Below are 17,560 nucleotides of genomic sequence, written 5' to 3' on the forward strand. Positions count from 1 at the left end.
AAATGTAACTGGGGCTAGAAAATCAATTGGGTGAGAGATTAAGTACAAGCAGCCCATCACTAGGGCACAGCACAAGTTCCAACTTCTTCAAGATGATTCAACCCCACAATTTCATTTTACAATAAAACCCTGTCTCATTATAACGGGGCCTCTGCCTTATTTACTGAGTATCCTTGTTCTCACGTTATATAATACAAGATAAAATGCTACAACTATCCTAGAATGCTGCTTTGTAGCACTTATGTTTATTTGTTTTCATATACTTATCTTTCTTGCCCAAATTGAGCCTCCAAGAGGTCAAATTCCACATTACTTAATATTAGACATGTACTGTACAATCCATCACTACCAACAGAATTTTCCTCAGTTTGTCTTTTGTTGACTTTTATACTTTTTCATTAGTAAAGGGGACACCAGTAAGTCCACACCTTATTCATGGTACATGATATGGTCTGACAAATACAACAGAACACTGTAAAGGAATAACCACTAAACAAATTAACTTACACTGCAGGAATAGCTCTTTATTTAGAAGATGTTTAGGATATGAGGCTTAGAGCTAAAGTGCAAAAAGCAAAAAGCTTGCTAACTGACAAACTCTCAATCCATAATAAGCACTAAGTGCCCCCCCAAAATACTTCTAAACACAGATTATGATTTTCATTTTATTTTCCAAAGAAACCTTCCATGATCACCACCAAACCCAACTAACAATTCTCTCTGCTATTTCTATATGTTGCACTCAACACTGAATAAAAGGTCTGTATCTGTCTAGCCTATTATACAGAGGACTATCTCAGTTACTCTTCTCTCCTCGCTGGGACAAATACCTGACACTCAAAATGAAGGAAGGAAAGGTTTATTTAGCTCACAGTTAAACAAGGACACAGGAGAGAAAAGGTCTCATCTCCATCACCTAGGGCGTTGATTAATTATTTGTTGATGAATTATTAGCCATGCAAAACAATAACTATGCTAGAGTTTAAAAGTGTTGACTTTAAAAGTAGCTTTTAGAAATACTATGAGCTTATTTCAATACTGATTTCATGTCTTAAAAAAATCCCTCAAGTTCAGTTATGAGCTCAACAAAAAAGCAATGTTACCATTTTATAATTACATCTCAATATCAAAATATATAATAATCCAGCTTTTTCAACAACAGACTTACCTCAAAAAGGCAGAAAAATAAAGAATATATATCTAAAAATATTTTTGCTCACTGGAAAGAAAAACTCCATATTAAAAGAGCTATAAAGTTGCAGGATCCAAGATCAATATATAAAAAATCAACTATTTCTATATAGCAATGATACAAAACAATATAAAATTAAAACAACTGAACATACAACAACATCAAAAAGAATAATATGGTTAGAAATATAGGGCCAGGCATGGTGGTACATGCCTGTAATCCCAGCAGTAAGGAGGCAGAGGCAGGAGGATCACCCTGACTTCAAAGTCAGTCTGATCACACAATTAGTTTAAGACCAGCCTTAACTACATAGGGAGACCCTGTCTTTCAAAACAAAGGAATAAATAAGCAAAAAATTCATACTTGGAAAGGTATGACATAAAAATTAAAGAAACCTGAAATCAAAGACATTTTATTTTCTCAACTAGGGGAAGTCAGTATTAAGAAAGCAAAATCTTTAGATTACTCCACAGTGAAGATGGTGAAACTTTTAGATCTTTCAATAATACAGATAGGGCTACAGGTTCAACAACATTGCACTAAGACCTACAATATATAAATGGAAATGGAATGCACATGTCTGACAAAAGTAAACAAAAAAAGAGGATATAAATGGAAATACAGCTACTTTCTCTTAGTTCAATGAGAAGATGGTTTTGAACTAAGAGTGTTCAGACAAGATATCATGTTTACATATTGTGCTACGAACTACTACAAAGACAACAATATGCAATGTATTAATTATTGTAACTGTACTACTAACCCGTTTTGAAACTATCTCTACTTCTTTCTCAATAAAATTGTTAAAATACGGGAAAAAAAAACCACTGCACTAAGGATTCAACACAAATCCTATCAAAATCCTAGCTAGAATCTTTATAGACAGTTACAAGTTAATCCTAAAGCTCACATGGAAATATAAGTCATGTATGCTATAAAAGTCAAACCTAGGGGCCAGGGAGATAGCTCAGTGGAATAAGTGCTTCCCTGGCAAGCGCAAGGGCCTGAGTTCAATCCCCAGTTCTGCAAAAATTTAAAAAAAAAGTCAAACCTATCTTGAAAAGAACAAAGTTGGAAAATCCACCATTCTCAACTTCAAAATGTCATTATAAAGTTGCCTTCATGTAAGCATAGGCATATAAATCAATAAAATAAAATTGAGAATCCAAAACTAAACCCTCACATTTACAACTGAGAGGTTCCACAAAATGCCAAGAAACGTCAATGAATAATTGTGTCAGGACATCTGGATATCCAGTTTCCAAAATAATTAAGTTAAATACCAACCTCGCATGATACACGAAAACTGAAAAAGATTAAAGATCTAAATGTAACAACAAGACTGATCATGGTGGCGTGAGCCTATAATTCCAGCACTTGGGAGGCTGAAAACAGGAGAATCACTATGAGTCAGATCTACATAGTGAGACCCTGTACTAAATACAAAAAAAAAGTAAATTTAAAAACAAAAAAATTATAAAACGTTTCAAGGAAAGCACAGGAGTAAGTCTTCATAATCTTACATTAGGCAATGGTTTCTTAGATATAAAGTCAAAAGTACGCACAACAAAAGAAACAGAAAAGTTGGACTTCCACAAAATTCTAAATTTTTGTCATCTAAAGGACACTGCCTTTTATAAAAGGCAATGTGTAGGATGGGAGAAATGGACAAAATATGAATAGGATAAAAGACTTGTACAGAGAATATATTAAGAATTCTTATAACTCAAGTTTTATAACCATAAATAACTCAAGGATTTGAAGAGACATTTCTCCAATGAAGATACACAGCTGGCCAATAAGCACATGAAAACATGCTCAATGTCATTAGCGATCAAAGAAACACAAATCAAAACCACAATGAAATACCATTTCATCTTTGATATATATATATATATATATATATATATATATATATATATATATATATATATATATAGATAGATAGATAGATAGATAGATAGATAGATATTCACAACAAAACAGTCTTTCATTTATATCCCCTATTTTGTTTTGTTTTGTCAGAGATGGGTGTTCCATTGCTTTTTTTTTTTTAATATTTATTTATTTATTTATTTATTTATGGAACCAGGGAATGAACCCAGGCCCTTGTGCTTACCAGGCAAGCACTTATTCTACTGAGCTATCCTCCCGGCCCTCCATTGCTGATAGAGAAGCTGTACTTGGAGAAGTCTTTAAAGGATCTTTTCATACTTGATGTCAGTCCAAAGATTGTAGGTACTTCACTTCAGCAAAATAACCCAATATAGTCCAAAAGTCCATAACAGTAGTAAGTTATCAGCACAACTGGCCATTGTCCAAAGTTGTTGAATTGAACCTTTTACAGCTCAGCCTATTAATATAGCTTAATTTTTTATACTGCGTGGTTACACTTTTCTGCTGGATGGTTAAGACCAACTTAAAACAAGACCTATATAACTAAAAATGTAACTTTTGTATCTGACAAGGTCAGTCAAATCCTCTCAGGATTTACCCTGAAACTATGTACAGCACCTTGTGGCTCTTTTGTCAGTGTCAGCCATATGGATAAGTCACGGCCATTGCTTGACCAATTTATTCTCTGTGAAAGCTTGAGAGAATTTTTTCTCTCTAGGTGGCTCTTCTTAGGCACACTATACATCTTTAATCACTTTCCTCTGTGGCCCCATATCATCTTGATCAGAAAATTTTGGACACCACTTAGTTACAGGATGTCACAGCACTGACCTTGAAGGGCTAGGGACAAAATATTGGCTATCTTTTTAGCCCATCTATCTGTTTAATTTTTGGTCTGCAAACTTTAGTGGTTAAATATCCAGAGATATACAGCTACTTTCTCTTAGTTCAATGAGAACAAAGATTTGTACTAATATTCAGACAAGATATTATGTCTGCATCTTGTCCTCTGAATAACTACTACAAAGACAACAATATGCAATATATTAATTATTGTAACTGTCCTACTAAACTATTTTGAAACTGTTTCATTGCTATTTTATTTTTTCTCATTAATATGAATAAAAAATAAAAAGTGAGAAATATCATTTTATACCCATTAGTGAAAGCTATAATTAAAAAAACAAATGCTGGGAAGGATGTGAAGAAATTGGAACACATAAATTACTGCTAATGAGAATACAAAATGATACAACAACATTTGAAGATAAATCTAGAAGTTCTTGAAAAACTTAAATACAGAGTTACCATTTAGTCCTTCAAATCCCCTCCTAAGGGATGCATCTAAGGGTAATGAAATAAAAATGTCTAATAGTACTAATTGATTTAACAACCAAAGCAAGGAAACAATGCAAATATCCATCTCCTTACAAATAGATAAACACGGTATACACTTATAATGGAACACTATTTGGCAATAAAAAGTAAATTGATACATAACATATGAAAACATGCTAAGTGGAAATCATCATAAAAGATAACATTCCATCAATATGAAATGTCTAGGAGAAGCTAACTAACAGAGACAGAATATAGATCAGTTGTTTCCTAGGTGGGAAGAGAGCAAAATGACTGTAATGGGTTGAGTTCTTTTGAGGGGAATGACAATGTTCTAAATTTGTGGTGATGGTTGCACAACACAATGAATATACTAAAAAGAACCACTGAATTATAGTTTTAAATAGATGAACTATGTGGTACATAAATTAACTCTCAAGAAAACTATTTTGGGGGCTGGGGAGATAGCTCAGTAGAATAAGTGCTTGCCTAACAAGCGCAATGGCCTGAGTTCAATCCCCAGTTCCACCAAAAAAAAGAAAACTATTTTTTAAAAAATTAGACCTATCACCAATGTAGAAAAATAATACTTCAATGGAAATAATGTTAAGCAAAAGCAAACAGCCTTCGGTTGAAGATGTTCCTATAAAGACATTTCAGTCCACAGTTCCCAGTAGCACAGACCAATACATAAAAACAATTAATATAATTTAATAGTCCTGGGTTCTCAAAGCCTCTATTTCTAGGTCCAGTGGATTCCAGGATGCTATACTTTTAACAGAATTTTGCACATTGCTTATGCTAATCAATGTGCAGAACTGGGAAGCCACTGAGCCACCAAGGCCCATGGTCAATAATTGCATGACTTTCTGGAATTGATGAACTGCTACATCTGATATTTATCTAGCATTTTACATTCGTCGGACAATCTGAAGTTGCTTAATGGAATTCACCCTGGATGAAAAGTCGAGTTTAGAAAGAGGTGACTTCAAGGGCCAACCAGATAGCTCAGTGGATAAAAGCGCATGCTTAGACAGACGCAGGGAGGGGTTCTATCCTCCGGCATGCCATGCTGCCCCCCACCACCGGGGCACCCTGAGACTGAGACTGGGCATGGTGGCGTGCACCTGTCGGTAATCCCAACATTTGAGATGCTGAAAACAGGAGAATCACTACGAGTCCGATCTGTGTAGTGACATCCCGTAGCAGGCCTTGTACTAAATACATAAATAAAAGAAGTGGCTTTATTTTCTGTGTATCTTTTACATAAAATCTTCAAATCCTCTTCTTTGGGAGCAAGTTCACATAGAATGAATAAAATAAAATGAATAAATATTAATAAAAACATTCTCCAAAATTTTATTTCTCAAACTGGACAAATTGCGTAGTTTGGATTTTTCCTCAAATATTTTTTTTAAAGTTGTACAGATACAATTTTTTTCTTTTCTACATATGTATTTTTTAAATTTTTTATTCATTTTAATGAGAAAATAAAATAGCAATGAAACAGTTTCAAAACAGGTTAGTAGGACAGTTACAATAATTAATACATTGCATATTGTTATCTTCATAGTGATTATTCAGAGGAAAAGATGCAGACATGAAATCTTGTCTAAACAATATTAGTACAAACCTTTCTTCTCATCAAACTAAAAGAAAGTAATTGTATATCTATCTTAACTATTTTGAATATACATATATTTTTTGTCACTACAAAATGGTCCTTCATTTATAGCCCCCTTTTTTGTTCTGTTTTGTCAGTGATGGGTGTTCCATTGCTGATAGAGAAGCTGTACTTGGAGAAGTCTTTAAAGGACCTTTTCATACTTGATGCCAGTCCAAAGATTATAGGGACTTTAATTCAGCAAAATAACCCAATATAGTCAAATAGTCCATAATTGTAGTGGGTTATCAGCACAACTGGCAGTTGTCCAAAGTTGTTGAACTTGAGCCTTTTATAGCTCAGCATATTAATATAACTTACTCTTTATACCTCGTGGTTATACCTTTCTGCTGGGTGGTTAAGACCAACTTAAAACAAGACCTATATAACTAAACATGTAACTTTTGTATCTGACAAGGTCAATCAAATCCCCTCAGGATTTACCCTGAAACCATGTACAGCACCTTGTAGATATTTTGTCAGTGTCCACCATATGGATGAGTCACAGCCATTGCTTGACCAATATATTCTCTGTGAAAGCCTGAGAAAATTTTTTCTCTCTAGGTGACTTTCCTTAGGCACAATATACATCATCGATCACTCTCCCCTATGGCCCCCATAATCTCCTTGATCAGAAAATTTCCTCAAATATTTATAATTTAATATATTTTGCACTTTAAGATACAGATATATTATTAAACAAAATGCAAATTTTTCATAGATTTTTGTTTTTTTAAAGCCAGAAAATTCAAAGAAATCATGCACATTTTTGCCTCAGGAATTGCAGAGTCTAAGGATACACACTGATTGCCATCTGTAATTAGGACCTGAGTAGAAAAGTCTGAGGAAGATAAGCATTCTATTTTCCATGGGTGATGAATCACGGAATCCTTCTTCAGTCAGGACCTTATGTACACTGCTAGTTAGGTTAGTGGATGACTTCAAGTACTCTCAGCACTTGAAGAAAGCAGGAAAATGTCTGAATTCAATCTGAAGCCTAAAACATATCAACAGTGCTTTAGAGGCAAGTTGTGCTCAGGAAAATGTCTGCTGGGGATCAAGCCTTAGAGTTTATTCTGTCCTGGTATTTTAAGCAGACCAAAATAAACTGCAACCTCTAGGGCTATTTGGACATCACCTGGGTAGTGGAGGGTGCACTCTGGCTGTTTATCCAGGGTTGCCCAGCCCTCTGATCCAGAAGAAACCTGGTAAGCCTACCTGAGGACCTGGATTAATTACACTAAAAAGAAAATGTTCCCCTAGATTTTCAATCTTTCTCTTAAATCTAGAGTTCTGATTTTTTTTTTTTTTTTGGTTGTTCTTTTTAAACTAATTGAAAAAAAAAAAAAAAAAAACACCTTGTGATAGCTACACTAGGGAATAAAATACCAAAGAAATGAAATTATAGTATCATTTCTGACACAGTTATATAAATCTTTATCAATTTATCCAGCACTAAAATAGTGTGAAATAAGATGAATCCTAAGGACTTTTCTAGCTTTTAAATTCTATTCTTACAATGCATGCCAGTACTGTAAGATATGCACTAAAATTGTAAAGATAATTCAAAAGTGGAAGAAAATGAGTAGAATAAGAAAAGGAGGAAGAATAGAAGGGGGAAGCAAGAGAGAAGGAGGAGGAGGAGTTTCTAAATAATTATTTCTTATCCTGATCATCATAGTGTTCCTTCTCTTATCACCCTAGCTCAAACAGAGCCTCTTCTCTCGGCGCAGGATTTTTACAACAGTCTTCAATTCTGGTCTTCAAACTGTCCTTAATTCATTAGATTGACACACTACAATTAGATGATTCCCTTTCTGTCATTTTCTTCAATACACTCCAGGTTTGTTCCAGTTTATTCTACTTTTTCTAGCCACGTTGTCTCTGTTGTTGTTACTGTTTTCTGGAGACTGAAACTAGAGTATTAACACTGAGCTACATCCCCAGCTCTTTGTTATTTTGTATTTTTGAGACAGAGTCTACATAAGTCTCTTTAGTTATCCAGGTTAGGCTCAAACTTGCAATCATCCTGCCTCAGACTTCAACAGTGCTAGAACTAGAAGCATGCACCACCAGGTCCATTTTCTAGCCCTTTCCCATATTAATTGACATCTCAGCAAATCCATCAGTACCTTCTTTTGCAACACATTGTACAGATCACACCTTCCACTTTTCCTCCATTCTTCAAGAATGAGTACCAATCTTACCTACTCCGCAAATCTTTCTTTAGCTACCTTCTTTAAATCCTAGAGGCACTTAGACTATTAATTTTTGACATTTAGCTTATGTTTCCCTCAACTGGGCAGGGGACATTTATACCTCTACCTCATCCCCTCCAGGAGAGCTCAACATTTATTTAGGGTGAATATGTAACCTATGGCACCTAAAGCTTTTAAAAATTGATGAACTATTTATATACAATTAAAATCTTTAAAACAAACCTATCCTGATCTTGCCAAGGGCATTCTTACATCCATGTTCTACAATTTAAGATAATTTTTTTTTGGGCTTGAGTTAATATATCCTTTATATCAGAGGGTGGAAAAGACAAAGATTTCAAAGTCAGCCAACCTTTTAGCAAGAAAATTTTCCAGAAACAAACTAAGAACACAATTTTAAACAAAAATCAAATCCATTTACATACAGAAATCACAGGAAACTCAGATTTGAGAAGGGAAAAAAAAACAAGACATTCTGTCTGGTAAAAATCATTTAAACAAAATGGCACATGTTTTTCTCCATCAGCCATGTAAAACACACAACTTTCGTATAAATGCATGTGTTCTAACAAGTATCACCACCCTTTCCCTAATGGTGAGTGCCCCTACTCCAATTCCAGAAACATTTCACTCCACCACAAACATTTTAGTCTTAATAAAGAACACTTAATCTGGTCTTATTCTTCTGATAATGACACTCAGATAATGTGGATACCAATCCAAATTTGCCACTTATACTTCTATACAGAAAAGAAGGCCTCTCAAGAAGCCAAGCAATGTTCCCAACCAACCTTGTGATGAAGTGTTTGTAAACATTACAAAACTCACTATGGACAAAAAATATCACACAGACACAAAGAAAATGTTTTCAACATGTCTCTTTAAACTGAAGTAGAACTATTTCAACCAATGAAATACAAAGTTTCCTTTTGTTCAGAATAGCCTGAAAGTAAAACTGTAATTTATTTTATAACAAAAAAGAGATAGACCCCCCAAAAAAAAACCTTAAATATTTGACAATTTTATCTGTTAGGCAATTATGAAAAGCCAATTTTATTTTTTCACCAAAGATCAGCTGAACAAGTTCTACAGTACTCACGTGTAGAGCCAACGGGTCTGGCAGGAATTCGGCATCCTCTCCAAAGATAAAATCAGGGGGCAGCTCTGGGTACTGGGCATTGAAAATGATATCCCCTGGAATAAGTAAAAAAAAATGGCAGGCCATTCTTAGTTCTTGCTAATGTATGAACATTCTGAAAAATATATTCCTAAACTTTGTGTTTAGCTTAAGAAAAAAAATTTGGAAAATTCTTTCTGAATAATTAATTCTGAAAACAGAAGATGTCTTCTTTTAAAATAAGCAATATCTATAAAAAATGGAATATGCTATGAATATAAATTCCCAAATAGAAAAGTAGAAGCAGCTTGTTATGCCTTGTATCTAGATGTCCCCCCAAAGCCTCAAGCACTCATAGCTAAGAGTTTGGCCTGGATTTAGGATGTGTGATGCTAGGATTAAACTGTGTAATGCAGGCATTAAGGGTGTGTGATTACTAAATCATTCCACTGATTTGCTCAGCACAGTTTTGGATGTGTATAACAGGAAGGCCCACCTTGGGTGTGAGTAACATCACATAGAAGACTGGTACCCAGAGAGGGGTAAAAGTGAGAGGTACACTTGCTGCTGCTGCTGCTGCTGCTGCTGCTGCTGCTGCTGCTGCTGCTGCTGCTGCTGCTGCTGCTGCTTGCTGCTTTTCTGCCTACTGCTTACTGCTCTGCTGTCTCCTGCCTGCCAGCCATGGACTATTTCTCCTCTGTGATGCCCCTCTTGACATGCCCACATGCTTTGAAGCCAGCCTCTACTGTGAGCCAAACCTTTCCTCCATTAACTTGTAGGTGTTGAATATTTTGTCTCAGCAACAAGAAAAGTAACCAAGACACAGCTGCATACAAAGTACATGCTAGCAGGCCGGCCAGATAGTTCACCACACTAATGCACCTATTTAGGCAGGAGTAGTGACCAGGATTTGACCCAAGACGGGTAGTGCCGGCCCCGCCCCCAGGGCACATTGAGAAGGTCACTGAGACTGGGTGTGGTGGCACGCACCTGTAATCCCAGTGCTTGGGAGGCTGAAAACAGGAGAATCACTATGAGTCTGATCTCTGTAGTGAGACCCAGTAGACCCCATACTAAATAAATAAATAAACAAATAAGCAAACAAATGAAGTACATGCTGGCTATTTTGACAAGAAACACTACTGCCTAATCATTTCCTAATTAAGAAGAGTTACTAAAGACTGTATATACCTAGCCCATCCCTGCTTGCAAAAGTTAAACATATATACTTTTGGTATAATGGAAAGAACATGTGCCTTGGAGTAAAAAAAAAAAAAAAAAAAAAACTTTATTTATATCCACAAAGTATTCTATTTATTAGCTCAGAGATCTTGAGCAAGTTTTGACTTCTTCAGATTGCCATTTCTTCAGGAAAAGGGGGATATAATAGTACTGACATCAAAGCATGCCTAGCACAGCACCTGGCATACAATAAACAACATGTAACAGGAATACTACCTGTAGTAGTCATAACAGTGTTCTTATTTTTATTTTATTGAGAAACAAATATCAATGTGACAGTTTCAAAGCTGATTAATAGGACAGTTTCAAAAATTAATACATTGTACATTGCTATCTTCTTAGTGGTTATTCACAGTACAAGAAGCAGACACGATATCCTGTCCAAACACTATTAGTACAAATCTTCCTTCTCATTGAATTAAGCAAAAGTAGCTGTATATCTATCCTAACTATTCTGTATATACAAATAAAAATGGTCCTTCCTTTCTATCCCCTTTTTTTGTTCAGTCCTGTCAGAGATGGGTATTCTATTGGCATCTGAATATTACAGGTGCTTGAATTCAGCAAAACAATCCAACACAGTCCAGCCATAACAGTCTTCTTAAACATAGCAAAAATTTCAAAGTCTCTTGAGCAAATGTGTACTTTAAGTACTCCTACATTTTCTGGTCCTGCTTTAGCTTCTTTTTACCTCTACTCACCCGAAGAATTAGTTGTCATCATTCTGCAAGTGCTAATATGCAGCTAAGTTTATCAACAATCTAACACACATACTGGACTGTAGTGTGTAAGGGAGCAGTGTATTTGTGTACATGCACACAACCTTTGCAATATGTGCACTATACAGCTTTTTTTACTGTTCAATAGTAATATCCACATGATATCCAAATTCACACACACTTTAGTTCTTTTTTTTTTTTTTTAAATATATTTGGTTGCTGCAGGGTTTCACTATGCAGCTGGGACTCGTGATCCTCTTGCTTTCAGCCTCCCCAGTGCTGGGATTATAGGTGTGTGCCATTATGTCCAGACTCTGACCAGCTCAGCCCTCCCTGGGGGTGAAGCATGTGCTACTGGGGATGGAACCATGGTCCATGCACTTGCCTAAGCAAGTGTTTTAGTCTGCTGAGCTATCTCGCTGGCCCCCGACTTTAGTTCTTGAGTCCTTAAATCTCTATGTACCAGGCATTGAAGTGTCAGACTTGGCCAGAATAAAACATGATCATAATTGTCCTGGCTCTTATACCTCTCTTCTATAGCTGAGGATCCCTATTTTCAGAGGTAGAACCTACATTCCTCGATAACTTATTACTTAATATCATTTTTAAATTTATACTCTGAGAAAATATCTCAATATCTATTCTTCCTATGAATTTTCCTGCTTACAGCTCTACCCAGCCCTTCCTGAAGTACTATTTTGCCCCAAACTTCCTAGCTCAAAAAACTTCAAATGTCAAATAAAGACAAACTTTTCAAATGGTATTTAATACATCCAAAATATGATATTCCTATTTATCCACTCTTCACTCAATCTACAAGCCAATATAAAGTTCTATTTCAGCTAATATGAACTACCTTATATCCTCCAAATACTATGCTACCCAGTTGGTTCAGTTCTTGCTACCTTTAAAGAGCTCACTCATATGTCCATCTCTTTCTCACCTTACCTAACAAATCTACAAAATATTATTGTTACTTCTGAAATTCAATACTTTTTGGTCATGCCACTCACTGAGCATATAAGTATAGTTTTATATTGTTTTATTGCTCTATTGATTGAAAAATTTTGATAATAAGCACAAGCTACACATAAGGCACTTTATTGCACACTGAATCAATGTAAAGATATTTATCCTCAAGGAGCTTATGTCAAGTGAGAAAGATGAGACACATAATAGTTCTCAAATATGTACATAGAAACACAACATAAGCATCCAGAAAACAAACATGTTTCTAATGCTTCATGTCTCTGACACAGCAAGTGGAGCACAAAGAATATATTCAAGAAGTGCTCAAACTGTAAAAGAAATTCTACTCTTTGAATTAAATAAGTTCTGGGAATATCTCTACTAATGAGTAAAGCATTCTAAGTAATTCCTATTAAGTTCCCAGCTGGATTTGTGCAAGAAGTGAAAAGCCAATCCTAGAAGTCATATGGAAATGCATAAGATCCAAATGCTTAAATGAACCTCAAAGTGAGAGCAAAAAGAGAACAAAATTTGAGGATCCACACTTTTCAATTCAAAAACTGCTACAATCTCACAGGCATAAGGATAAATGTAAAAATCTATGGAGTTTGGACTCTATAAACCATTTTTGTGGTCAAATGATTTTTGACAAGGACAATTCAATTGGGCAAAAAGTATTTTTACCACTTTATAACACCCATTAGGACAGATACTACAGCATCTCCCCCAAAAAAGGTGGAATGAAGACGTGACCACCTATGCAGTGTTGGTGTGAAGGTAAAATTATGTACTTTCCACTGAAAGCTGAATGGTGGTTCCTCAAATAACTAAAACTAGATCCAGTAATTCCACTTCAGAGCATATACCTCTCCAAAATTAAAAGCAGCATCTCAAAGAGAGTTATATGCAACAGCAACATTCACAAAAGTCAAGCAGAGGTAACAACGTGGTGCACATTAATAGATGAATGGATAGAAATGTGGTATATACATAACATGGAATACTATATAGCCTATGAATAGACCTTAAAGACATTAAGGTACAGAAAATAAATTAGTCACATATACTACGTGATTCTACTACATAAGGTATCCATGATAGCTAAATTCATGAAGCCAAACAAAAGAATGATGTTTGCAGGGGTGAGGTGAGAGAGCACAACTGGGAATGCCTAATGGTATTAAACCTCAACTCTGAAAGATGAAAAAAGTTCTAGACAGTACTTACACAATAATGTAACTACTTAATACTGAAAAGCATACATAAAACTGGTTAAGATAGTAAAGATTGGGTTTTTTTACAATTAAAAACAATTTTTAAGAAAGGAAATTTCTTAATTTTTAAGAGAAGAAATTTTTCCTTTTTTATTTTATGGAAAAAAGATAAAAGAAAATTTCATAACAAAATAATAGAGTAATGACAGCATTAATACATTACATGTTATCTTTAAAAGAGTACAAGATATGGACACAAAAATCCCTCCAATTGATATTAGCATAGACCTTCCATTTTAATGAACTAAGAGACACTAATAGTACAACTGACTTGTATTTTTTCCCTTTTTCCTTTTGAACAATTTCTTCCCACTTCACCATATCTACTGTACATTTTGAACATTATTTTACTCTCTCAGTTTCTCACACCCAGGAGACAATATGATACTTACACATGTGAGTCTAATTTCTTTCACTTATAAGTATAGTCATTCATTTACCTTTATGCTTCTTTCTATCTGAGTAGTACCCCTCTGTATAAAAATATCACACTTTTCCATTCATTCCTTGGTTGATGGGCATTTGGGTTATTTCCAAGATTTAGCTATTACAAATTGTGCTCCTATAAACATAAGTGCCCATATATCAGTGTGTTAGGATGTTTTCAGTTCTTCTGGGAAGACACCCAGAAGCGGAATAGCTGAGTTGAATGGGACCTCCAACCCTAGTTTTTTGAGGAATCTCCACACTGATTTCCACAGTAGTTGCACCAGTCTACACTCCCACTACAGTGGTGGATTTCTTTTTCCTCATCACCCTGCCAGCATTTGTTACTGTTTGACTCCTTGGTGACAGCTATTATTTCTGGGGTGAGATGGAATCTCAGTGTTGTTTTAATTTACATCTCTTGAATCACCAGTGATACTGAACATTTTAATGTATTTATTTGCCATTGTATTTCTTCATCGGAGAAGTATATATTCATCCCAGATGCCTATTTTTGGATTGGGTCTTTGAATTTGAGGGGTCTGATTTTTTCAGCTCTTTCTATGTTCTAAATAGAAATCCCAAGCTGAGGGACAACTGGCTAAAATTTTTTCCAACTCTGAGCTGGCTTCTAACTTTGTTGGCAATTTCTTTTTGCTGTGCAAAGCTTTTCAGTAAGATCATATCTCAGCTGCTGATTCTTTGACATATTTCTCATAAAGCAATTTTTCTACAAATGGTGCTCAGATAATTTGATAGCCACATTCAAAAGAATAAAGTCATCCCCCTACTTCCAGCCATGTACAAAACGTAACAAAATGGATCAAAAGCATAAATATAACAGCAAAAATTAAAAAATCTTCAAGGAAGCTTAAGAACAAATTTTATAACCTTTAATTATGCAGTCATTTTCATGAGAGGTAATTTTAGGTGTCAGTTTGATTGGATAAGGTATACCTAGAAAACTAGTAAGGCATTATTTCTGGGCATGTCTGGAAGGGTATCTCCACAGATCAGCATGTGAGTATGAGTGGAGTACATGGGAAAGAACCATCAAGACGTACATAGAAGGATCCTGGATTCTCAGGTCTTTTTCTACAGACTATGAATTGCACCAATGGTTTCCCCAATTCTGAGACTAACTTTGACAAATTACAATCCATATTATTACTGGTCACATTAAAAGACAGCATCCCAGGTCTACAGCCTGCAGAAGGACTGTCCTAGAACTTCTCCTCAAAAAGGTACATACAGATATAAAACAGTAAATTTTACATTCCAGTTTCACTCAGGCATATACCCAAAAGAAATGAAAATATTGTATTGTAAATATCCAAATAAAAACTTTTACATGAATGTTTGTAGCAGTATTATTCACAAGAGCCAAAAAGGATAAATAACTAATGTCTATCAGCTGATGATGCATAAATAAAATGCATATTTATATACACACAAAATATATACACAAAATATTCCATCATAATTAAGAAAATAAAAGTACTGATACATGCTACCACGTAGATGAACCTTGAAAACATATGCTAAATGGGAAAAAAAAGGGGCCATTTGTTATTGTATTATTATCATATGGTTCCTTTTACATGAAATGTCCAGAATATCAAAATCCATAGATACGAAATGTATAAGCCAGGTATAGTGGTACACATCTGTAATCGCAGGACTCAGGAGGCTGAAGCAGGAGTGTCACTCAGAGTTTGAGGCCAGTCTGAGTTACAAAATGATTTCAAGGCCAGCCTGAACTATACAGTGAAACCCTATCTCAAAAAATAAAAATAAAAAAGAGAAAAAAGATATAGAATGTATACTAACAATTGGCAAGAACTGGAGATAGAAGGAATAGGAGGGAATGCTAGCTGATTTTAGTTTTCCTTTTTTTGTAGCAGTGGAAATATCTGGAATTAGTATTGACTGTTGTACAGCTTTGGGATAAATGGTATTATGTGCCTGAATACTATACTATATTATATTTTATTAATTATAGGCACTACAAACATCATATATCTTCAAAACAAAACAAATTTAAATCTCTCTCATAATCTTATACTGCTATCTTTCAAAATTTCTCACTGTTCCCTTCAGCCTCAAAGAATTCTTGAAGGGGTTGGGGAGATAGCTCAGTTGAATAAGTGCTTGCCTGGCAAATGCAAGAGCCTGAGTCCAATCCCCAGCTCAGAAAAAAAAAAAGGAACTCTTGAAATACTTTGCCTTGATACTTAATATTCTCTTTGAAGTAAACTTTCGCACTGTTCTTTTGCTCTAGAGAACAGTCAGTAAATCAGTCAGGAACATTTATTAACAACGCACCCGGCACAGACGTGCACACTGGATACCTGGGGAGTTCCACGGCAGCAGGAACACAACACCTGGCCGGAAGGCAGAGAGGGTGGGGTGAAGACCAACACAAATCATAGGGAAGAGCAATAACATCACACTGCCTTTATTTCACCCTGGAGAAGATGATATGAACACTGGGTACAAATTACTTGGATAATGCTTACTTCAAATTTTTCATAAAAAGGAAGAGTTGGAAAGAGAACAAAAATATAAAAATAGAATCTTAGGTGATACAAGGTGAGTTAAAAAAAAAAAAAAAGGAAAGAAACAAAACACCTAGAATGTCCATAAGTATTATAACCACTTAACAACAAAATGATAATTTCAAGTCTGATTTTGCATTACTCCCTGAAAACTTCCAGGCTACAATAGTCAAATCAAGGTAGCAGAAATTCCTTTCTTTCAAATGCACATCTAACATGCTTCCTCATATGACACACACATAAAATTACATGAATTCCAGGTATGAGGTAGTTTATTTACTTGTGTGTCAGCAGGTGACACTCTTCAGAAAATATCAGATTCCTCTCCATGAGATCCACTCCCCAGAGCTGTCAAGTACACTCTACACCCTGCTCCCCAATTACAGAAGAATCAGCCTATCCAAAGGCTTCTTTCATTATTCTTCGCCGGTGAAGCATTACCACGCCACTGTCTATCTCAGAGTTCAAGTAACTGCCAGGAACACAGAGTTCCAAAGAAACAATTCAGGGGGCCTGGCCCTAGCTCAGTCCTTTAAGTGGCTGCTTCCACAAACCTGTCAGCCTCAGGTTCCTGGAGTTCGAACCTCACAACTCTCCCACTGGCCAAAAGTGCCCTGAAGGCATTCGAGGAAGGAAAAAAAAAAAACACCCTCAAAGAAACAATTCAAATTATTCTTATCAAAAATAAAACAAATAACAAAAAAAAATTATCAGTTGCTACATTACATGACTACTGAAACTCAGTATGAAAATGAGTGCCAGATCAGAATCCTGTGGAAATGTCAAGATGGAGGAAATTCGAGACCCAGTCCTAGCCCAGGTCCAGTGAGTGTGTGGAGAGCTTCCTGCTAACCTGCGCCAGCGGGACCAGTCCCAGCCCAGGCGCAGCGTGGCCAGACACTCTCCCACCCCCTCGGGCTGCCCCCCACCACTCCGCCGTACCTCCC

General features: G+C 35.6%; 1 protein-coding gene across 4 annotated transcripts in view; it reads right to left on the reverse strand.

Annotated features, from left to right (window-relative positions):
• The window catches only part of Babam2 (BRISC and BRCA1 A complex member 2), a 506,746-nt gene that overhangs the window by 372,709 nt on the left and 116,477 nt on the right, over window positions 1-17,560 (reverse strand). For all 4 annotated transcript variants that reach the window (XM_023711099.1, XM_023711100.1, XM_023711098.1 and 1 more), the window contains exon 4: window positions 9,408-9,502. In XM_023711099.1, the coding sequence (XP_023566867.1) occupies window positions 9,408-9,502 (95 nt within the window). The remainder of the gene's footprint in view (window positions 1-9,407; window positions 9,503-17,560) is intronic.

Source organism: Octodon degus, unplaced genomic scaffold, assembly GCF_000260255.1.
Source record: "Octodon degus isolate 3935 unplaced genomic scaffold, OctDeg1.0 scaffold00019, whole genome shotgun sequence".
Lineage (NCBI taxonomy): Eukaryota > Metazoa > Chordata > Mammalia > Rodentia > Octodontidae > Octodon > Octodon degus.